Source organism: Delphinus delphis, chromosome 3, assembly GCF_949987515.2.
Source record: "Delphinus delphis chromosome 3, mDelDel1.2, whole genome shotgun sequence".
NCBI classification, from domain to species: domain Eukaryota; kingdom Metazoa; phylum Chordata; class Mammalia; order Artiodactyla; family Delphinidae; genus Delphinus; species Delphinus delphis.
In genome coordinates this window covers 57,117,226-57,138,943 of record NC_082685.1, presented here as the reverse complement: position 1 = coordinate 57,138,943, position 21,718 = coordinate 57,117,226, and the positions used below count along the sequence as shown (strand labels likewise).

Sequence of the window (21,718 nt, the reverse complement as noted above, 5' to 3'; positions counted from 1 at the left end):
ATATCCAGATGACTCTTCCATTGACTCTCCCCAACCAAGATTCATTTCCAAACCAGTGTCATGGTAGAGATGACTAAGGTAACTGCATTCTTATTCTCTTGAAACAAGTTTACAGTGTTTGTGAGACATTATTCTGTGTCTTGGACACAAAAATCATAGTTGTGTGGGGCAAAGGGAGTGGATTTGGGTTTACGAAGTCACAGATCTATCCTCGCTCCAAACCTTTCCAGTGCTATTCCCACAGCTAGGACCAAAATGAGGCAAGTCTACCTGGGGCAGGCAGAGGACATTTGCCCTTATATTATTCAGCTCTCGTCACCGGAGTTTTCTTTTCTTTTCTTTTCTTTTTTGCTGCGGTACGCGGGCCTCTCATTGTTGTGGCCTCTCCCGTTGCGGAGCACAGGCTCTGTGCAGGCCCAGTGGCCACGGTTCACAGGCCTAGCCACTCTGCGGCATGTGGGATCTTCCCGGACCGGGGCACGAATCCGTGTCCCCTGAATTGGCAGGCGGACTCTCAACCACTGCGCCACCAGGGAAACCCATTGTCACCGGAGTTTTCTAATCAGAATGCGTTGTGTGTCCCATGTTCTCACTCTCCATACTTAAAACTTCTTTACTGGTGACAGTGATCACTGTTTACAGCTCCTTTTCTCTCCCTTCTATTGGAGTGATTAGTCCTCGTCACTACTTAATAAACCAGGTGAAACAAGGCAGACCTGACAAAAAGTTCTCTCCACCTCCCAGGTTTCTCAGAGAGCTCCCCACGGGGGTAGAAACTTGCACACATGCCTTACCTACAAAAGGAGGCCCCAGAGCTGCTAAAACACTCTGTTAAGAAATACCCATGGGAACATAGACCTTAAAAGAAATTATACTGCAGGCTAGAAAATAATTTTAATGCAAAATAGAAAGGACCAATTCGCTGTCATTTTCCTTGCTCTGGCCCTATAGACTCCTCCTCCCTGTGACTTTGAGATGGTGGGAGGAGCATGCTGTGCTTCTAGGGTGACAGTCCATGTGGGAAAGAGTCTCTCATGCTGGCAGCTTGCTCCCAGATCTGGAGGAATGCTAATGTCCTTTAGATCTGGGAGTAGATGTGAAACAATAAAATAACTTATATCTAGTTTATTGCCTCTACCCATCCCATCGCCTTCCTTCTTACAGTCACAGGGAAGCTGCATCATCGTCAGATCCACAGGGACCCAAGGTTGCTTTTAAAGAACCTGCAAAATAAATACATAATGAGGATGGATGAAGTTAACCGGGAGTGGTGGGGTAGGGAAGAGGAGAGAAGAGCCTGGATCTTTGAAAGTATCTCCTTTCTGGTTAAGGAAGTGGAGCCTGAAAGGAGGAGGAGGAGGGAGAAAGGAGGAAGGAACCAGGAAAAATGCACCTTCTCTGCTGAGGGGCATCCTTTGCTGTTATTCATGTTGATGTTCTTCATGGAGATGAGGGTGATGCTGTCTTTCTCTCCATTGGCTGTGGAGCAGCTGGGGAAGGAAGGGAACATGGGTTATAGACAGAAGGAGCCATAGGGCAATGGGGGTCAAGGAATTGGGGGTTGTGAAACCTTTATTTTGTTGGTGGACTATAATGAAATGAGTGTGTGCTTTGAAGCCCCAAAGACTTGTGTTTAAATCTTAGTTTTGTGGGCTTCCCTGGTGGTGCAGTGGTTGAGAGTCCGCCTGCTGATGCAAGGGACACGGGTTCGTGCCCCGGTCCGGGAGGATCCCGCATGCCGTGGAGCGGCTAGGCCCGTGGGCCATGGCCGCTGAGCCTGCGCGTCCGGAACCTGTGCTCCGCGGCAGGAAGAGGCCACAGCGGTGAGAGGCCCGCGTACCGCAAAAAAAAAAAAAAAAAATCTTAGTTTTGCAAACTACCTACTACTTGTGTGATCTTGACCAAGTTATAACCTCTCCTAAGTCTTAATTTTTTAAATGTGTAAAATGAAGTAATATCTGCCTTGAAGAACTCCTCTAAGAATTTGAGATATTACAAAAATTTCTACCATAGTGCTTGGCACATATAAGGTGTTCAACAAGTGGTTCCTTAAATAAGTACCTTCTTGTTTAAGGAGTATATCAGAATCCGAATTCCTGCACTTTTCACGAAGGGGTTATAAAGACTTAGCCTTGGGGCTGAAGCGTTCCAGGCCATCACCTGCCCGAGCCCTGGTCTCGGTGAGGCTGTCAGGATTCTGTGTGTGTGTGTGTGTGTGTGAAGGCAGGAAGTGTTGGTCCCTCTTGGAATGGGGGAGTAAGAGGTCAGTAGATGATTCTTCCCTTATACCTCTGACAGTCTTACCTTTCAGAGAGCCCCGAACTCCCAGGTTTCTGGGGATCTGTAAAAATCCAAAGGCACAGATTGGAGGTCACAGGCTGTAACTCAGAAGCCAAAGCTGCCCCTCAAAGCCCACCCAGTGGACCCTCCCATTTCCCCTAGTGGTGCCATTCCTTCCCTCAACTCCAGGTTGGGTGTCAGTTCCAGAATCTAGCTCTGGGTCCCTCATCAAAGAGAGGCAAAGGGGGCCCTGAGGGTCAGGGCATGTACCTTCAGACTCCTTGTTCTTCCGACACTTAAACCTTAGACTGACCACACTGACCAGGACAATCACCACAACCACCAGGATGGCAATGAAGCTGATAACACCTGAATAGGGAAGAGGATGGGGTGAAGGAGAAGCAGAGGACAGGACAGAAGAGGGCAACAGGAGTCCAAATTCCCTTCCCAGCTAAGTGCTGTGTAGACAGGCTCTGGGAGGAAAGTTAATTCCCCTTCTCTGTTGAATGAATGAGCTCTCAGCCTGCTATTTCTGGCTCCACAGCCCTACCCCCATCCTCCCTTAAGAACATGGAGCCCATTGGGGTCCAGAAGAGCGGAGGGGAGGGCCAGCGGAGGCTCCTTCCCACCAGCATCTTCCTCGTCAGCCAAACCCTCCTAAACCAAATGGACAAGATTTGAACTTGAGTGTTAGCGTCCAAGTCAGCTCAGGCGTGAGGTCCCCTGCCACCCCCCACCTTCTCCTCCCTCTCACCGAATGCAGCCACAGTGAGCACTGTCTCTGACGTGGGGCTGGGCAGGACGGTCGAGTCTTCTCTCGTCCTCAAATTCATGGTGGGTAATTTGGACGTAACATTGTGAGAGGTGTCTAAAAGGGAGTAGGGATGGGGGTATCAGCGAAGGGACTGATGCGGTCTATGTGAGAAAGCTGGTCCCCTCCCACTTCCCCCAGTTAGAGGACTGCAGAGAGAACTCATGCCCTACCAAAAAGACTTCCTCCCACCCTTCAGAACTGGGTGATGTGGAATCACGTGAAGAGCATTGCTGGTTGCTCGTGTTCCTAGTTCCAGAGGACTTCAGAAAATTCAGGATGCTTCTCTCATTATGCTCTTCCCACCACACCCGTGGGGTCCAGAGGAAAGGGATTTATGCTGCAGAGATAGGGAGCCAGACCGGGCAAGGGGGAGCCATCTGTGTTTTGCCAAAGGTTGAGGCGGAAGGAAGGAAGGGCATCAGATGTTTGTCCCCAGGCACTGACCTAACAAGCCAGGCTGCCAGTTAATGGGCACAAGTTTCTGGTGCTCTTAAAAAACGGTATGGTCGCCCATCTCTGCCCCGCTTCAACACATTTACTGCAGGCCTGATTGCTATTCCACCTCCTTATCCTCACCCAACTCCTAAATAAGTCTGGAAGTGTAGAAAAGCCCCAGAGCCGAGGGCTGGGATGAGAGAAAGGGTCAGGGTGCTCTTCACTGTGAGCACAGACAGGACGTACCTCTGCTTGTACTGTCACTGCTCTTGCTGCTGCTTGGGACACCTGTGCCTGCACCATGAAACAGGAGGGCCCAGATGGAGGGTGTCCACCCCCTCCTAGTTTTCTCCCATGCTGCTGGGTGAAGGCCAACCTGCCCTGAGAAGCGTGTAGCCCTTTCCCGCCTTTTCTGCCTCCCTTTCCAACATTTTGGGTTCTCCTACCCTCGGCTTACCCGTTCTATGTCTTTATCAGTCCTGAGTCCAGGCTCCTTTAACCTTCACTGAGACCAGTTCCTGTCTCCACTTCCCCCCAATCCCAAGCCTCTCTACTTCTCTCCCAGAGCAGGGTACCACTGGTGTGGATCCTGGCCTTGAGAACCCTCACTGTGGGGCAGGACCTGGGCTTCCCGAGGCGGGAAGAAGGAACCCAGTCAGACATGACCCAGGGTTTTTCACCCCCAGTCTCAGGTACTCATGGAGTCCTAACGTGTGCTTCTGTGGCTGGGACCAAGTCAGTCCCAGCAAGGACAGGGGTGACCGGCCGCGGTGCTTGAACTCAGAGTCATGGGTTTACTGGCTTCCATGGAGACCTGTGAGGGCTTCTCTGGAGCTGCTTCAGATTAGGAAGCATGCGTGGCCTGCTTAGGGCCTCGACCAGCATGTGCGCAGGGAAGCTCTTTAGCCCCAAGTCTGCCTTCCGTTCCTCTGGGCTTTTACCTGTGCAGTTCCCTCTCCCTGGGATATGCCCTACCACCCTCCACCCCACAGTCTTCATCTGATTAACTCCTTTTTGGGCCTCAGCTTCAGAGATCACTCACTCTGGGATGTCTGGCCCCCAAGTCTGAAGTGGCTAATGTTGCCCGGGTTCCCATAGCACCTTCGGCTTACGCTCATCATGGCCCTTCTCACCCCGCTTTGTAACTGTCAATATGAGGTCCTATTTGCTTGTCTGGTCCTCCACTTATCTGTATTGTCCTTTAGAGCAGAAACTGTGTCTGCCTCCTCGCTGGACCCTCCCTGGATGGCATCTGTAATCTGAGTGGCAGAGTACCTGGGATGCTGGTGCTGGACAGAGGGCTGGAGTAGTTGGGCTCTGCGGAAGGACCGTCTCCTGCAAGTACAAGTGGAGGGCAGCTGGAGGTGGGGCAGGTTTGGTGACACCACACTCCCTAGCCCACCCGAGAACCCTTGGGCTCCAAGCAGATCTAAAGGGCTGGGCAAGGGACAGGGCTTGGCCCCTAGGCAACCACACTCACTCACCTGTCTGGGGGGAAGTTGGCTCTGTGGTTGGACTATGACTGCTGAAGTTTCCTGAAACAGATCATCTGAGACTGAGGGTCCGCTGCCTCCTATTGCTCCATCTGCCTCTCTCCTTTGCTAAGCTGGTGTTTTCTAGTCTTTCTTCCTCCCCCACCCCACACCCCAACCTGTCATCTCTCTCCTCTCTCAAGGCATGTGAAAGATTAGTGCCAAACAGGAACTCTTTCCTGGAGCTTTTTCCACTTTTCCTCAGCTCCCAGGCCAGAATGCTGGAGTAGGCCCTGTGTCTTTGGTCTTACCCTGAGGGCTAGTTGTCGCAGGCAGGGAGTTGTGGCCTGCAAGAGAAAGCAGAACACGTAGACTAGCTTGGTGAGCCTCCCCGGAGAAGAACCCAGGCCTTTTGGCTTCCAGCCTCCCACGCAAGAAGGCAGACACCCTTGGCAGTAGGCTAGAGGATGTGACTCCAGCTCACGGCGCTGGCTTCCTCTGAGACTGTGACTCAATCACACCATCACCAGCACCTCATGGTTCATTGTCCTAGAGTCCTTTCCTGTCTCTTCAGTCCCACATGGGTTATATACCAACCTGACACAAGGGCAGGGGAAGGTTATTCCAAAGTAGTGATACGTCCAAGGACAGAGGGCCAGTGACCTGCCACGTCTAGACAAAGACCCAGAACTCCAGCTCTCTAGCTAATGTTCTCACTACACTACCATGGAGCCACCCCTTTTCTGTGAATACTGTCATCCTGGTCTTGCCCCAAGGGAAGGGGATGGAAAGATGTGGTGAATAAGATGAGGTGAGGGATTGGGGTTGGTACCTGGGCTGTCTCTGTGCCCCTCCAGCTGGAGGTAAGGGCCTACACAGGAAGCAAGTTCTGAGGTACATACAGGAGGCAAGGAAATTCTAGAACGAGCCACCAGTTTACTCTAACAGATAGAGGCTACTTCAGAAATGGTCACTGTTAGCCAAACCCAGGGAAGAGGCAATTATCAGGAGGCCCCAGTCACAAGGCCTCGTTCTCCTTTGTGTGTGTGCATGAGTGTGCCTGCAGACCTCCAGGCAGATGGGCCTGTGTGCTGTCTGTCCATATACGTGTCCCCTGTGTGTATGGGATCTGAAAGGTCAGGTTGTGTTTGCTTATTTTCCACAATGAAATCATTCTTGAAACCTGTGAACAATGTGAAAGGAAAACAACGTGGGGAAGTGGAGCCGCCCAGCTGGGTTCCCGTCCTCCACTAGCTGGGCTGGGGGCCCAGGCCCCGGTGAACAGAGGCTGCTGAGGGCCAGGGACCTGCCCAGCCTGGGGCAGCCCACTAGTTTATTCTCTTCAGCCACTGCCTTCCTCCATGGTGCTATCACTTGGATAGTGTGGAATTAATTGCTTCCAAGCCCAAGCTTGCCCAAAGCCAGGGCTGTGTTTTTCCAGGTCACCATCTCTCATAGCCCCATTCCCTCCTTGGGTGGGGCCGTCAAGAGGGGAGTTAAAACCTCTAGGTGCCCCAGCATAGAGAGAACTCTTCCCAGCTGGGGAATCACCCTGGGTGAACATTTTTCAATCTGAGGCATGTCTTAAAAAAAAAAAAAAATCTATCAGTTATTGATCAAACATATCTAAGGTACCATCTTTGTTCTATAAGGTGATAACTAGTTTTTAGTGGGAAGGCACAGTTCACTGCCTTCCTGCGTTTATCTAGAAGCAAAACTAGTGTCTTAGAAGGAGTTCCAAAGTCACAAGCTCTGAGTCCCAGTGGCCTGCTCTCTCTTTGTCTCCTGTCTCCCCTCCCCCTACCGGAACAGTTTGTCAACAGTGGATTCCTCTGTGAGTAGAGGAGGGACTTGGGGAGCATCTGTTTCTATAGGCCGGTCTGCCTCTGACCACTAGGCACAGGGATATCTTACTTTCCTGTCTCCCCTCCCTAATCCCTACCTGCTTCACTCCCTGCCAGCCTCTCTCTTCCCCCTCTTCACCACCACCACACTGTTTTCCTCAGCAGCATAGTTTAGTAGTTAAACTCATAGATTTAGGAGTCTGGCGGTCTTGAGTTCAAGCCCTGACTCTGTCGCTTACTGTCTGACCTGGGCCTCAGTTTTCTCTTCTTTAAAATGCAAGTGATTTTAGTAGCCCAAAAGTCATTGTGAGGATAAGAAAAGGCACATAAAGCACTTAACACAGGGCCTGACAGTTCATGCTCAAGAAATTCTAAACATTTAAAATTTTGCCCCCTTCTCTCCAATCCTCCAAGTTTCAAGTCTGCCCTGAATCTGTGTCTCCACAGTCACGTCTCTTTGTGGGCCTGAATATCCTCAAAAAGATTCCCCAGTCCACCAAAAGAAGGAAACAGCGAGGGCTGTGAGATCCTGGGATGAGCGGCTAGGATACTCAAGGGTGATTGTAGCTCAGGTAGAATCACTCAGGACATTCCTAACCCTGGGGCTTGGCTGGGACAGGACGGCAGGTAGGGAAGCTGGGACAAGCCTAGGTTTGTGAAAATGTCCCCTCGTGGGTCTCACCTTTTAATCTCCTCCTCTGCCATTTCTGAGGTTTCTACGATAGCCTAGTCCCCCAGCCCCAGATCAGATGTGTGACTCTATCCTCCCGGGAGGGGGTGGGGGAATAGGAATGGGACAATCAGAGTTTTATCCCCAGTCCTTGGGCTTTTAGAAAAATGTCTGACCTCTCCAGGAGACAGAGCATTGGGGAACTTGGGCCCTCTCACCCACCGCCAAGAAACCGCCATCCTCCCTCCCCATCCAAATACTCTTGAACCCCCTTCTGCCGCTTTGAGCACATGCTCATAAATCCTCCACAGAGGACCTGTGGAGGGTGAGGTGGGGGTGGGGAAGGGATGACCGAAGGGAAGTTTCTGCCCTGTGAGTCAGAATCTCCTGGATTTCTCATGTTTCCCAGAAACCGCTCCCTAATTAGAGGACCCCTTATGAGCTGCTTCACAACAGCTAGCAGAGCTCTATCTGAGAGGTGTTGTTCCCAAGTCATTTCCTCTGGGGGTCATTTCATCTGGCCTCCTAGATGAAATGTGTACATCTTCTTTGGCAAATGGTTCTTTGTATCTAACCTGAGTCCCTCTTGCTGTGATTTGAGCATAAAGTCAATATTTGGAAATCCCAGGTTGTTACTCCTCATATGAAAGAAGAAAAAAGATCACCTGTAAAGCCAAGGTACAGACAGTTTTGTGCTAGGACACCCTGGAAGGAGCTTTCCAGCCTCAGCCTCACACCAAGACAGTCACCTCCCACATTTCAGGGGGCCAGCCTCTCCGGGGGCCCCAGTTCACCCTGGAAAATGTCCCACAAAAGAGTCTAACCATACCTCTATTTTACCGCTGCCTGGGAATGACCAGCTCCCAAGCCAAGTGGTCCCCTTCACAAAAAGGCTCTGGAATTTCCCTCCGGGTGAGCGAAGCCCTGGATGCAGAGCCTGTGTGGTGTGTGTCCTGAAGGAGAGACAGGCGCCCAGGACTGCCGGCCGCAGGAGAGGAGCTGCTGAAGGACAGTGGCAGGTGCCTCTTACCTTGGAGCAGGAGGAAGCCCAGGATGGCCCAGCACAGCTGCGTTTCTCCGACGCTCCCCATGTCAGCTGGGTCGGCGGCAGGCAGGCAGCCTCTGTGCGGAGGCTCTGTCCATAGTGGAAAAGAGAGAGGGAGTGCTGGGGCGGGATGGGGGTGGGGGCTGACTCTCCAGAGCTTCCTGTCAAAGAATAGAAGGAAACAGATTGGGACTGGCTCCAGGGGCCCTGCTCAGCCCGGCAGCCCAGTTGAGGATGTAAGGCTGAAACAGCCGCGCCTGCACCCGGGCTCCTCGTGGCCTGGGCTAGGGCCACCGTGGTCTCCTCCAGGACCTGTGCCCAAAAGCCAGCGATGGCAACCTGGCCCCGTGCCCCCTCTCTTCCCCTCCGTGGGGATCCATCGGTCCCTCCGTACACCACCTGGAGGTTTTCTTGGAGTGTAACTCTGTTTCATTGAGCCCTACAGCTCGGCCCACCGGCCGCCCACCCTCTGTAGACTGAATCCTCTACATGCCTCTCCCTCCTCAGGGCTCCGGATGCAGATGGGACTCCTTACATCTTTCAGGGAGACCTTACAAACATTATTGTTATTCTGAATAGAAAAACAAGAGGACCACGTTCTAAGCATCCCTCCCTCAGCCCTCCCCTCACGTTGGGGTCAGGTGTTCCCTGTGCTCCAGCAGCACCCTGTCCTTAGCATCCAGCCAGCCAGTTGCACTCACTCTGCAGGCCAAGTCAGCAGCCCAATGACCAGCAGCTTAAGCGAGCTTGGAGGTCTGAGTGGGGTCCCTAAACGTTAGGGTGTGTAGCAGCTGGGCTGAGAGACAAGGAATCAGGAGGCTACATCTTACTTCCTGGGATCAAATCACTGGGTGAGGGGAGTTCCTGGGGGGTCTCCTGGTCTCCAGACTGGAATAGAGGGTGGTGCATGCACAGCAAGGGACAGATTGAGGGATGGCTGGTCCCATGGAGTTAGTTGGGAACCCAAAATTATCTTTATAAACTGTCTCCGGGGAGAGGAGAGACTGGTGGGCACTTTTTGTGTCTTGGATGCATTAAAGCACACACATTCACAAATGAAGTTATAGACAAGTGCAAAGAGACATACCAGAATTTATATTTGTGAAAGTCAAAGAACCCAAAGAGAAAAGAATGCCTTACATGGGAATGATAAATGTCAAATTCAACAAGATGTTTATCCCTACAGTGAGAAGGAGGGGAGAGGTCAGGGAGCGGGGTTTCTATTTTATTTGTAATGTTTTAGTCCTTAAAATGTATTGAAATCAACGTGACAGACTATTGAGATGAACAGAACTAGTGGTTGGGCCAGAGAGATTTAGTATATTATAGTCTGCACTTTCCAGTGTGTTTGAGAAATCGCGTTTTTAAAAAACATCAAAGATAATGACTTCAAGGAATCAGTTGGGATAGAGAGCAGGCAAGTCCTGGTGGGGGGCGGGGTGGGATTAAGGCTCTGGCTAAGTGCCTGGGATCTCGTGGAGGAGGTACAGGCAGGCAGACCTAGGCTTCTGAAGCTGGCAGGGGACATGAAAGGAGGTGCCAAGGAGTAAGATCAAAGCACTGTCAGAGTTGAGGGCTGGGCTCAGGGTAGCCCAGATGTTCGAGGAAGTAAAAGCGCAGGAGAGAGCGTTGAGGCTGCGCGTGCAGAGGGTGTGTGCCCCGTAAGCCCCATAGACGTGGCAGCTCCGGGTAGGGACCGAGCTGGGGAGACAGGCTCTCCTTTGCCCGGCTGGCCGCCAGTCCCGAGGGAGCCTTGCGCAGCCGGACAATGCATCAGGTAGATTCTCAGCTCACCCCCTCCCGCCACGCTGGTGAGACTCTCCCCAGGGGCCCCAAGCCTTTCACCAGCCTGTGCTTCCCTTTTTCCCCTGTACATCCGGAGCTGCTTCCCCACCGCCTGGCCTGGGAGCTCTGTGGCCTGGGCCCCAGAGAGCTCTGACTTTCAAGCAGGGTGGGGACGTAGGTATTGAGCTTTCCAGATGCCGAGGGACAGGTACTGGGGAGGGATGGGGTGGACAGTGTGACTCAGGAACTAAAGGGAGTGGGTTTGTTCTGGCCAGCCCTTCCTGGACCCCAGGTGCCTACCCATGGGGATGGCCAGGCTGAGGGTTCAGGGTTAGGGGAGGAGATCCACCTCAAGGGTCTGCTCCTCAAGGTCCAGCTGGGGAAGAGAAGACTAAGGAGATAGTTTCTTGAGCCTGTGATAACTTCGTCAGCTCTGGGGCTTACAATATGGAGGTTTGCTACCTTGATGGTAATCCCCCCAACCCCCTCTCAATACTTAGCAGGATAGAGACAGACAGAGGTAGGGATAGTGACCCCCAGCTTTTGGTAGAAGACCCTGAAAGAGAACAGAGGTTGGCGTGGGGTCTCCTCAGTCCATCTTGGACAAAGCCAGGAATCCACACTGGGCATTCCCTCCCCTCCAGGCCCCTGAACCTGATTCTGAGCAGGGTGTTTTGGGGTATAGCTCTTGCCTCACTCCAAGCCTCTGGGGTTCATGCCTCCTCTTCCTCTCTCCCTCTCCCCGGGGTACACCCCTCTCCCTACTGTGTATGTGGAGAGTAGTGGGAACGTAAGATGCTGGACAAAATGACTCCTTTTTCCTGGGACTTTAAGGAATAGCTGTTCACTGCCCCCTGGCCAGGACATGGGACAGCAGCCCATAGTGTGCTAAGATTCCTGACCCAGGACATAAGATCTATTTAGGAGTTTTCCTGAGGACCTGGGAAGAGAGAGCAGTGGGAGGGGACTTGGCAGGGGATTTGGGGGGGTGGGGAGGCAAACTTTATATGCCAGCCTGTAATAAAGCCCCTCTCTTTGTCCCTTTCCGAATGACCTTGTTGCCTTATCTCTGTTTTTTTTTCCCCCTCTGTCTCTCTGCATCTATCTTCACTTCCGTCTCTTCATCTCTCTCTTTTTCTTTCTGTCTCTCTCTTTGTATCTTTCTCATTCTCTCTGTATCCCCCCTCTGTCTTTTTCTTTCATTCTCTCTATTGTTATGGGTGTTTATCTCTGTGATTCTGTGTCTCTTCTCTCTCTGTCTTTACTGTCTCTCTGTCTTTCTTTGTCTCTCTCTCTCTCTCTCTCTCTCAGTTCCCTTTGGGTGTCTATCTCTTTCTATTTTGGTCTTTTTCTGTGTGTACGTGCCCATGTCACCCTCTCCGTCTGCTGCTTCCCTCCCAGGCTGGCCACCATCCCTGGCTTTCTGCAGCTGTGAACGGCTCAGCGGGGCAGGTGCCCCAGAGGCAGCTTCCGGAGGTGCTGGGCGGGGCCTGGGAACCACCTCAAGGGGTCGGGCTGCCCCCGCTAACTGTCATTGTCACTGCCTTTGTCTTGCTGGCAGTCTGTATCGTGGTGGCAGTCCACTGTGGGCCAAGGCTACACAAGGGCCATGCCACTCTCGCCACAGAGCCACCATCCCCAAAGCCAGAGGGTGGCATCTCTCTCACCCACTGGCGAGTGCTGGGCCGTCAGGACAGTCACGAAGATGCCCAGCAGGAACCTCCTGGCTCTGACTCCTGCCCTGTGCCAGATGGGCCCAGGTTCAGCATTGATGAAGTCACATTTCTGTAGGAGGGAGACTTTGGAAAGTTGGCCTGACCTGGCTCAGAACAAGAAACCGGACAGAGAATTAGGGCAAAAGCAAATTGAGGCCTGGGCATCAGCGCTTCGTAAGGGCACACATGGACTTAGCTGGAGCTGCCCTCTCAGCAGAGTATTTATACAGAAAGCCCTGTCGTGGACCAAAGAAATAAAAGAAGCTTGAATGCTGCTGTGAGCATTCCCAGGGCCCAATTTGTCCTTACAAACTTACCCCCTCCTCTTCAGGGACCACCAGACCACTGAACCTCCCTCTCTGAGTTCCTACTCCCTCCTCAACTCCTCATCTCCTCCCCTTTTGGTGTCAAAGTGAGTCTAGCTTGGAAGATTCCACCACCCACCCGACCCCTGTGCAGGGATGTCAGAGGCTCCTGATAGAGGACCCGTCCCCACAGCCTGTGAGGGCCAGCCACAGAGAGCCAAGGCAAAGAACTCAGGGGTCTGCCTTCTCTGAGACTTAGGAAAGGAAGGAAAATCTGTTACCCTTTACCTTTGGCTGTCAGGGACCAGGTCTTGCCAACAACTTCCAAGGCCCTTAAAAGCCCCAAGCACCAATCATAGCTCCCCAAATTGTCTTTGAATTGCCCCCATTATCTTGGAGCAAGACTCTATCTTGCCTTCCCAGGATGGGATAGAGGAAACTGGTGTGTGTGGGGGTTCTCAATACCTCCCACTTTCTGTGCACATTGGCCTGTTAGAACTACCCTAGCATTTACCCCAGGACATTTCCCAGATCCAGAATCTTCCAGCTGGTGGGAAAACAGGAAAGGAAAAGGAGCTCCATGGAGTTTGTCTGGGGAGAGGAAGGGGTGGGAATCCCTGCAGGGGGCGGGACATGGAGGCTGGGAAGATGCAGGAGGCCAAGAAGGCAGAACAGAGCCTCCCAGTGGCTCTCTGGAAAGGTACCCCTTCCCCTGACACCTTTGAGCCTCACTTATGTGCAGTCAAGAACATGCAGACAGACATTTATGGAGGAACTTCTGGGTGCTTTACTCTGGGGAACACCTCAGGGCAACAAGTCAACCCTGGGGACTGTCCTCGGTGAGACCCCAGCACAGTCAAGGACTCTGAGAAATAACAGAAGATGAAGAGGAACAGAGACGGGGATTGTAATGTGTGCAGAGAACTGGCTTGCCTCCACTGAGACTGGTAAGAGGCAGCTCTAATGTTAATAGTTGCTCCTTCTTGTGGGCCCACTATGTGCTGGGCTCCAGACTCATCCATGGACCTACGGATATTATACTGTTTACTCCTCATAAAAGCCCTGGGAGGAGGAGCCACTGTTATCTCCATTTACAGCTGGGGATATCAAGTCACCCAAGAGGACACAAGTACTAAGTGGTGGAATCAGGATTTGAACCTGGGGCCATCAGTCTCCATAGTCTGAGCACCATGTTGGGGGCCGGATGGGTAGGGAAAGGTTATGTTGGGGATACCCTTAATTCTGGGCTGGTTTTTAAGTGTTGGAATGACTGATGTGAAGCTGGGGGATCTTCAGGGGCAGAATGGCTGGCACAGTGGGGGAGGAGAGGAGACTTTCCCCCTTCACTCCCTTGGCTCTCTCTTTACTCTCTGTCATCCTTGGGAGCAGTGTGTTGCTTCTGGCCAATATGTGTCTGTGTGTGAAGTTTTTTTCCACAGTAATACTGTACTCAGAAATTTGCGACAAAAACAAAGCATTTGCGATAAAAACAAAGGTGGGAGGGAGGGAATAAGTCTTGGGTGGAATGGATGGAAGTGGCAGAAATGGGCGTCTGGCCTCCCAGATGGGGGCAATTTTGCCTCCACGGTGTCGTTGAAATGGCTCAGGTCTAACAGTGATGGCACAAAGTATGGCAGGTGGCCAGCTGTGTTGTCCAAGGTCCCCAGCGTATATCCTATCACCTCACACAAACCCTCTTCCCCCCGTTATCCAGGGGACTCTCATCTGGAAACATTTAGCTCCTGCTTCTTTGAGCAGCCCCTTGCCCAGGACACATGTGTGTAACCGTCATGGCATCTGTGTGCTGCCTCAGGCCCCTCCCTGTCCCCCAAGCCTCCCACTGGAGACAAGGGCACTGAAAGGGCAGGTGGAGCGGGGGTGCTGCCCAGCTCTATACCCTCAGCCCAGCTGGTGGGCTCTGTCTACACTGAAATGATAGCTACCACCCTATGGCCCTGTACTAGGATGAGGAGGCGTGTAAGGAAATGTGTCTGTGCAACCAGATTTGGACATTGCAGATAATAATGGCCAACCACCTGTATCAGTCAGTCTGGCCAGAAAAAGATGGCATACTCAAATAATCTGAGGAGTGTTTAAAAAAGGGACTACTTAGGGACTTCCCCGGTGGTTCAGTGGTTAAGACTCCAAGCTTCCACTGCAGGGGATGTGGGTTCAATCCCTGGTCAGGGAACTAAGATCCCAAATGCTGCATAGTGTGGCCAAAAAATTTTTAAAAATAAAAATAAAAAGGGGACTATTTAGAAAGGGCAGGTGTAAGGAAATTACAAGTGAGAGTGAGCGCTCCAGACTGAGCATCAGTGAGGCTCCAATACCACTGCCAGGACTGAAGGGGCATGAGGAGGAGGAAGTTAATGAGACCTGGAGATAGACAGGGTTACTGAAAGGGTCCTTTAGGTCTAGAGAGAGCCCACAGTGACCTTGATACTGCAGGGAGGGACCTGGGGGAATAGATAACCCACGCTCACCCTTCCCTTCCCCTCCTTCTCCCACTGGGGCTTCCCATTGACTGAATGTGACCAGAAGCCAGAGGGCAAGGGAGCCTATTGAAGCCATCCCAGGACAGAGGAAAGGTAGAGAGTAGGTCTGAGGGTCCAATGGAAGACACCTGGAAGATCCTTTAAGTTTACCTGGCATTTAGAGTTTACAAAAAACCCATACAGCCATAGTCCTCACAAAAACTACCCTGTGAGGTAGGTAGGGCAATGATTATAATCCCATTTCATAGATGAGGACACTGAGGCTCAGAGAGGTGAAACAACTTGCCCAAGGTCATGGGATTCATCTTGAGATGTCAAACTCAGGGACCTTCTCTGAGAGGCCCTCTATGGGAGGAAATGGCTCTGCTAGGCCTCTAGCTGCTGAAGAAAGAAATCCTCCAATCCAGAGTCTTGGGGATGGCCAGGGGCTCAGGGAAGGTGACCCTGGGCCTCAGAAGATATCCGAGCGGAGCGGGAGAGGCTGTTCCATGCCACTGATGAGGAGCTCAGGCTCTTGGGACAGTGTGGAGGAAACGGGCATCACCGAGGTCCCCATGCTGCCCATGGTAACCTCCCTTTCCTCCTGCCGAAGGTGCTGGAGAATCTCCTGTGACAAGGAGAAGCTGCTTCCCTCTGCCGGTTCTGGAACGAGGGTAGGGGTGGGGAGTGGGGTGAGGGCCTCACACAATCCCACTCTAGCACACCCAGAGGACTTGCTGGGTGAATCCTCCAGCCCTCCCTCTCCCCCACCTCCCTGCACCTCCTCCCCACTCCTAGCCACTGGGGCTAGAGTTTCATGAAATCCTAGAGCTAGCAGTGGTTTTAGAGACAAGAGAATTCCACCCTCTTTCTTTTAGAGATGATACTCAGAGAGGGGCAGATACCTGCCTAAGGTCACAGAGCAAGGGAGTGGCATGGCTGAGGCTGCAGCCCTGGTCTCTTGGCTCCTGGCCTGGGGCTATCTGCTTCTTCTAGCATCCCTAGATGAAGTGAGAGGCCCCTAGAGCCCATCTCTTCACACTCCACCCGGGACCCACAGCCAAAGACCTCAGAAAGCAATCAGGTATCCCACGGTGGGGAGATGGGACCTCTCCTCTTCCTTCCAGGGGAAGAAGGGGCAGGGCTTGAATGCCCTGACCACTCGGGAAGACCCGGGCATGGTGCTGCCATATCTCCTGCTGACCCCCTGGGAGACCCTGGGGACCCCAGCTTTTCCTGCCCTTAAGCCTATCAACCCCTCACCCTGGTAGACAATGAGGTGGCAGTTGTCCTGAGACTCAGGGACAGCTGCCAGAATGTCTTCAAGTGTCCGGCAGAAGAGTTTGGCCTGTTCAAGCCGGTCCTCCCGGCTAAAGCCAGCTCGGCCATCCTGTGACATGGCAAACAGGGTCTGCAAGGGGGTGGCATATTCCAGGATACAGATGCCTGCCTGGAGGAGGTAAAAGGAAGACCAGACTCAACCAGGGGCCAGGCAGACAGACGCTGGACCCCAGTGCCACTGCTCAATCTGTAGGGATGGAGTCAGGGGAGGTGGCCACCTGATGGGGTCTATACTGTCTGGTCGGCCTTTGCCTCTGACACCCCACTCCTAAATCAGGGCCAGGGCTGCGTTAAATTTACCCTTCCCAGATCCTCCTCCTAAGATTCTCAGGGCAAGGCCCACTGAGCTAGGCTGTCAACTGCTCCAGCTGGCAGTCAAGTCTGGGGATGGGGCTCTGGGGTTCAGCCTTGGCTGGGTTCCCCATAGCCCACGTGAAATCCTTCACACATTCTCACGGCCTTCATCTAGGGCAGATTTATGGTCAAGAGCATGGTATACTCAAGGAGAAATTGTCCACTTTCTCCCTGGTTCTCTGAGTCTCGGTTTCCTCTTCTGTAAAGTAGGGGCTATAACAGTCCCTACCCCACAGGGTGGTGGTGAGGATGCAGTGAGGTAGTCAGATGAAGCACCTGGAATAGCATCTGGCATGCAGTAAGTGCCCAATTAATGTTACTTGTCAGTTTCGTCATTCAGAGCTCAATTGGTCCCAGCCCTGGCACCAATTGGAGAAACTGAGGCTCAGAGAAGGGCAGTGAATTTTTATCAGGGCTTGGCCAGGGCCCAGAGTTCTGGGTCTCTAGGCCTGACCCCTCCCCAGCATTCCCACTTCCCTGCACACTCACCGGCTGCCCATTCTCCAGAATCTCATAGATGCTGTTGGTGTAAACCCGGCCCTTGATGCCAGCACGGTCAGCACTTTGCTGGGGCAGCTTGTGTAGGAATCGAATGTTAGGGTCAGCCATGCTCAGGTCGTCAGGCACCCCACAGTCCAGCGGGAAGAGGATGTGCAGCCGTTGGCTTCCTGCGCCCCGTAGCACATTGTTGTGGAACTGATTGTAAATTTGGATCCGGGCCTGGAGCCCTGGGGTGGAGAGGCCCAAGAAGTCATTTCTACCAACTGTGTCTCCCACCCAACTCAGGACAGAGACCCACATCATTGTTCCCCTCAATGTGTGGGTGCAAGAGAACCGAGGGGCCAGTCCACTCACATTGCCTGGGAGGCCAGGACGGGAAGAGCATGTGAGCATCCTCCCCGCCCCTCCACCTACTCCCACCACCCCTTTCTCTCCCTCACTTGACCTTTGTCCAGATTTCTGTCAGCCCCACTCCTTCCCACCACAGCTTTCAGGGCTCTGAGAGGCAGGAAGAGTCCTGGGAGGTGACATGCCAGCAGGCCCACGTGCACTGAGCCAGGCCTCTAGAGGAAGCCCTGGTGTCAAGGGAAGGCAGCCATGAGACAGGGAAGAACCATGGCCTTGACCAGCAAGTCAGAGGAATGAGACACGACCCGTGGGCTCCCAGTGGGGTAGTCAAGGGTCCAGGCTCTGGACAGGCCTGGGTTCAAATCCTGTCTCCTCCTCTAACTTAGCTGTGTCACTTTGGACAGGTCACTGTATCTCTCAGAATAGCTGTGAAAACAGGGGTGATGATTATCCCTTCCTCACAGGGTGTGAATTAAAAGAGAAAGTGCGCGTGAAGGGCATACAGCATGCAGCAAATATTTATTGAAAGAATTCATGGGTGACTTGGGACAAGTCACTTAATGGACCTAAGCTCCAAATTTCTTCCTGTCAACCAGGCATAATAATAACAGCTTCACGCTTACAAGATTGTTTTGGGAATCAAATGGTTTGTTAGACATGAAAATGCTTTGAAAATATAGTGAGTTCTGGAAACACAAGGTTGTGTGTCTTACTGTCTGTCCTGTAGATCTGGAAATGGGGGCAGAGAGGATGGCTCACCTGGCAGGATCAGCCGCAGGTACCCAATATAATATGACCAGGCCAGCCCATGAGCCACATTGAAGTTCCTTTTTTCACAGATTGCAGAGATCTCTGCTTGGGCCAGGCCCTGTGGACAGCAGGGTGGGGCTGGGGGGCCTCCATGAAGAACAACATGAACCCTCCTCCTCCTCCCCCCAAGATTACCCAACCTGCTGTCATTTGGCTCTATTCTCTGCCACTGCTGAACCCAGACCATTACAGGCTCCATCCAAGGACCAGCCTCTAAACTAGTCCCACTCCCAGTACTAAGCTCAGAGCAGGTCACATGTGCCACGCCTCCTCTTGAACAGACCCTTCACCTCTTTGTATCGTACCTGGAGGCCCAGGAGGATGTTAAGTGCCTGTGAGAGGCCCAGGAGAGCAAGCATACAAGTGAAGGGCAGGCCAGCCACGTTTGGGAGGGAGAAGTAGAAATAGCAGGACAGCAGCAGCAGGGCCCCACGGCGCATGGGGCAGCCCAGGCAGGCCCGCACAGCCTTCCAGTAGCTGCCTTGGTACCTGCAAGTGACAGCCAAACTCCAGACCCCAGCCCAGCTCAGCCAGAGAGATTCAAGGAGGGGCAGGGCTGGGGGTCAAGGGACTGAGACATGTTGGGTGCCTAATCGCCATGGGTACTGCAGGGAGTCACCTGGAATGGACGTGGCTCAGCTCCTCGACCAGATTGCAGACCCCCTTGATCAGCAGCCCCATCTGCTGGGAGGCCAGGTAGAGCACCAGCCACTGGAGAGTGTAGTCTGGCAGCTCCCCCAGCCCCCAGAGGGCCACCAGGCAGGCACCTAGCAGGACCAAGGCTGCTTTCTGGGCCCTGTGACCCCTGGGCCGTGGGATGGATGGATGCAGACTGGAGTGGGGCATCTGTGGATATCAAGAAATCCATGGTTGTGTTCCCCTCACTCTCCTATTGTTCTGGGACTGAGGCTCTGGCTGGGCACTTGCCCCAGCTCTATGTTTCCCTGGTGCCCAGCCATACCCAGAGATTGCTCTTGGAGGCGCCTTGAGGGGACAGGCTGGGCATACAGCATCCCAGAGCTCCGATCCAAGAGAGATTTGTTGAAAACAGAGCAAGTGGAGAAAGAAATGCATGCGCTCCACATACACACCCCACCCAAGCCCAGTGAGACCACAGGTGTAGCAAAGAAAGAAGACAGCAACTACCCCAGACCTAGACCTGAAAGTGTCCCGTGAGGTACCACCCACCTGGGGACCCTTGGGGACCGGGGCTTCCCTCTCCCCACAATCTACCCCAAGAAGGACCTTAGTCAGCAAAGCTGAAAACTACAGTTCAGAGGGTAGGGGCAGGGCAGCCAGAAGGTTGCCACCCACCTGTGCAGCTTCTGCAGGGGCCTCAGCCTTGGAACTCAGGCCGGTCTTCTCCTGATCTTACCTTCTGCCTCCCAGACGGCAGCTTGTTTCTGGAAGGCAACAAGGAGAGAAGGCCCGGCACAAGGGCTCCCAGCAACTGAGGACGGCCTCTCAGGGTGCAGCCTGAAAATGAAACGTTAAAAACAATGGAAACTTCCTCCACAGCACTCCAGCCCTGGCATCTCACCAAACCACAGCTGCACTGGGCTGCGCTGGGGAGGTTATTTCCTGCCACCCAAGGAGGGAGGAAGAGCCTTCCCACCAAGACCCTGGTGAGCCACGTCCCAGTATTGGGGTGAGGGAGAAAGCTTGAGAAATCCCGCATTCCACTGCCCATCCCCCAGACCAAGGGTGTTCAGAAACTCCCTCAAACTCCCTGCAGTCACAGCCCTGAACGGGCTGCCCCTCAAGCACCCACAATCAAGCCCACTCTACCAACACCCACAGGGCACTTCACACACCCAGCCAAGCACACACACTACACCATGCTGCCCTACCTGCTTGTTTTATTCTGATTTCCAGAGCAGATCCTCTTTTTCTGAAGACTGTGATATCAGGCCAGAGGCGGGGAAAATGAAGAGTTATTTCCTGTAACGACAGCCTTCTAGTAAAAAGCTTAGTGGGAGCAGAAGCCCTGCAGAAGAGTGGGGTTTTGGCTCTCCACAGGAAGTGGCAACGCCTGTGACTTCTCAGAGAGAAACTGGTGCTTCCAGCCAAAAAGGCAGTCGCGTGAATGATAATAATAGTAATAATAATAAAGTGCTCACCGTGCTCCAGACATTATGCCAAGCGTTACATAAATTGTTTCACTTAATCCCCTCAGCCACCCTGTCAGGAAGGTATAATACTAACCTCATGGACAATCTGAGGCTCAATGAGGTGAATTAACTTGCCCCAGTCCCCTGGCTAGTAAAGGAGGGAGTGGGGACGTGAACCAGGTAGGTGGCTCCAAAACGCAGCTGGCTCTGTGCCTTGATTTCCCAGAAAGGGGTAGAAGGTGCCAGGACCAAGTTTCATGATGTGTTTCCCCTTGGGGTGGGGAGTGTCTCTGGCTGCTTCCTGGTAAACTGGTGAGCTGATTGGATTCGAGGAGGGGGCGCCCGGGAGTGGGATTGGGGTGGAAGCCACAGAGCGACAGCAGTCCATACGTCCCCAGGCCAGAGGGTCCTTGCCTAGACCCTTCCCCACACCCCAAACAGACACAAGAAGACACACCACGTTCATAAGTGCCATTGGCCTCTCAGGAGCAAGGAGGCTTCCAGAAAACTCTCTCATTTTTTAGAATAATTTTCTAAGAATGGAGAGAATTCGAATTCACTGTACTTTCTCTCCCCTACAAGAGCTCACAAGGGAGCCCCCTGCAGTGGGCAAGGGCTCCAGTGCTTCAGAACCAAAGAAAGTCAAGGTTGCCAAACAAAAGGCCTGAGCAGAGTCCTCCCAGAGTGAGCAGTCCACAGCTGCCCCAAAGTCTCCCTGTGCCAAGCAACCTTGGGCCTCCAGTATCCTGCCCAGCGGCCAGCACCACCTCCCCTGGGTGATGCCACTGCTGTCAGCTCCACTGTTCCACCCCTGAACCTGTGCTTCATCTCTGCCCGCTTCTCCTGGAGGTTGGTTCTCTATTTTATAGGCCAGATTTGCACTATGCATTAGAAGCCTTAAAATGCACATAGAATCGTAGACCTTGCAATTCACTTCTGGGAATCATTCATCAAAAAATAATGAGACAAGGGCACAAAGATATCAGTTTTTCAGATGTTTGTGCCAGTGTTGTTTATACCAGAGAAAAACTAAAAACTATCTAAATGTCCAACAATAGGGGACTGAATAACAAAACCGTGGTTCATCTTATAATAGAATGTTAGGTAGCCACTAAAATGATGATGTAATTTTGTATGTTGACTCTTAAATACCTTTAGTATATTGTTTCTTATTGGAAAAAAGCAGAGTACAAAACAGTATAATTGCATTTTAAGAAATACACATTGCACGAGAAAAGGTCTGGAAGGCTACATGATATACGAAAAGTGCTAACAATGATTACTCTGTGTGGCGGGAATGTGAGTGATTTTTAGTATAATTTTCCCTTTTTGCTCATTATGTTTTTTAAGGTTTCTTTTCCTGACATTGAACATGTATTAGTTGTTTGATGCTTGGAGTATGCTGTAAAGA

At 52.5% G+C, this 21,718-nt stretch overlaps 3 protein-coding genes across 9 annotated transcripts; 1 reads left to right on the top strand and 2 right to left on the bottom strand.

Annotated features, from left to right (window-relative positions):
- Nucleotides 1–875: 875 nt before the first annotated feature.
- Nucleotides 876–8,677, bottom strand: ECSCR (endothelial cell surface expressed chemotaxis and apoptosis regulator). Of its 5 annotated transcripts, XM_060006899.1 has the most exons (10): nucleotides 8,546–8,677; nucleotides 5,313–5,348; nucleotides 5,014–5,064; nucleotides 4,805–4,864; nucleotides 3,776–3,823; nucleotides 3,035–3,148; nucleotides 2,551–2,649; nucleotides 2,305–2,341; nucleotides 1,394–1,490; nucleotides 876–1,223 (listed from the first exon to the last, which is right to left on the bottom strand). In XM_060006899.1, exons 1-10 carry the CDS (start codon nucleotides 8,604–8,606, stop codon nucleotides 1,215–1,217), a joined length of 612 nt encoding a protein of 203 aa, XP_059862882.1. In that variant the 5' UTR covers nucleotides 8,607–8,677; the 3' UTR covers nucleotides 876–1,214. The 5 variants fall into 5 exon arrangements, with proteins under 5 accessions (XP_059862882.1, XP_059862884.1, XP_059862883.1 ...); XM_060006901.1 differs by lacking the exon at nucleotides 3,776–3,823; XM_060006900.1 differs by lacking the exon at nucleotides 5,313–5,348 and having other exon boundaries at nucleotides 8,546–8,650.
- Nucleotides 8,678–10,328: 1,651 nt separating this feature from the next.
- Nucleotides 10,329–12,181, top strand: SMIM33 (small integral membrane protein 33). The gene is made up of 2 exons (XM_060006898.1): nucleotides 10,329–10,337; nucleotides 11,747–12,181. Exons 1-2 carry the CDS (start codon nucleotides 10,329–10,331, stop codon nucleotides 12,134–12,136), a joined length of 399 nt encoding a protein of 132 aa, XP_059862881.1. The 3' UTR covers nucleotides 12,137–12,181.
- A 2,813-nt stretch (nucleotides 12,182–14,994) lies between these two features.
- On the bottom strand, nucleotides 14,995–20,432 carry STING1 (stimulator of interferon response cGAMP interactor 1). 3 transcript variants are annotated; one of them, XM_060006894.1, is made up of 9 exons: nucleotides 20,402–20,432; nucleotides 20,047–20,137; nucleotides 19,511–19,672; nucleotides 18,816–19,042; nucleotides 18,502–18,685; nucleotides 18,146–18,254; nucleotides 17,027–17,265; nucleotides 16,106–16,292; nucleotides 14,995–15,505 (listed from the first exon to the last, which is right to left on the bottom strand). In XM_060006894.1, exons 4-9 carry the CDS (start codon nucleotides 19,040–19,042, stop codon nucleotides 15,315–15,317), a joined length of 1,137 nt encoding a protein of 378 aa, XP_059862877.1. In that variant the 5' UTR covers nucleotides 19,511–19,672; nucleotides 20,047–20,137; nucleotides 20,402–20,432; the 3' UTR covers nucleotides 14,995–15,314. The 3 variants fall into 3 exon arrangements, with proteins under 3 accessions (XP_059862877.1, XP_059862879.1, XP_059862880.1); XM_060006896.1 differs by lacking the exons at nucleotides 19,511–19,672; nucleotides 20,047–20,137; nucleotides 20,402–20,432 and having other exon boundaries at nucleotides 18,816–19,253; XM_060006897.1 differs by lacking the exons at nucleotides 18,502–18,685; nucleotides 19,511–19,672; nucleotides 20,047–20,137; nucleotides 20,402–20,432 and having other exon boundaries at nucleotides 18,816–19,253.
- Between the last annotated feature and the right edge of the window lie 1,286 nt (nucleotides 20,433–21,718).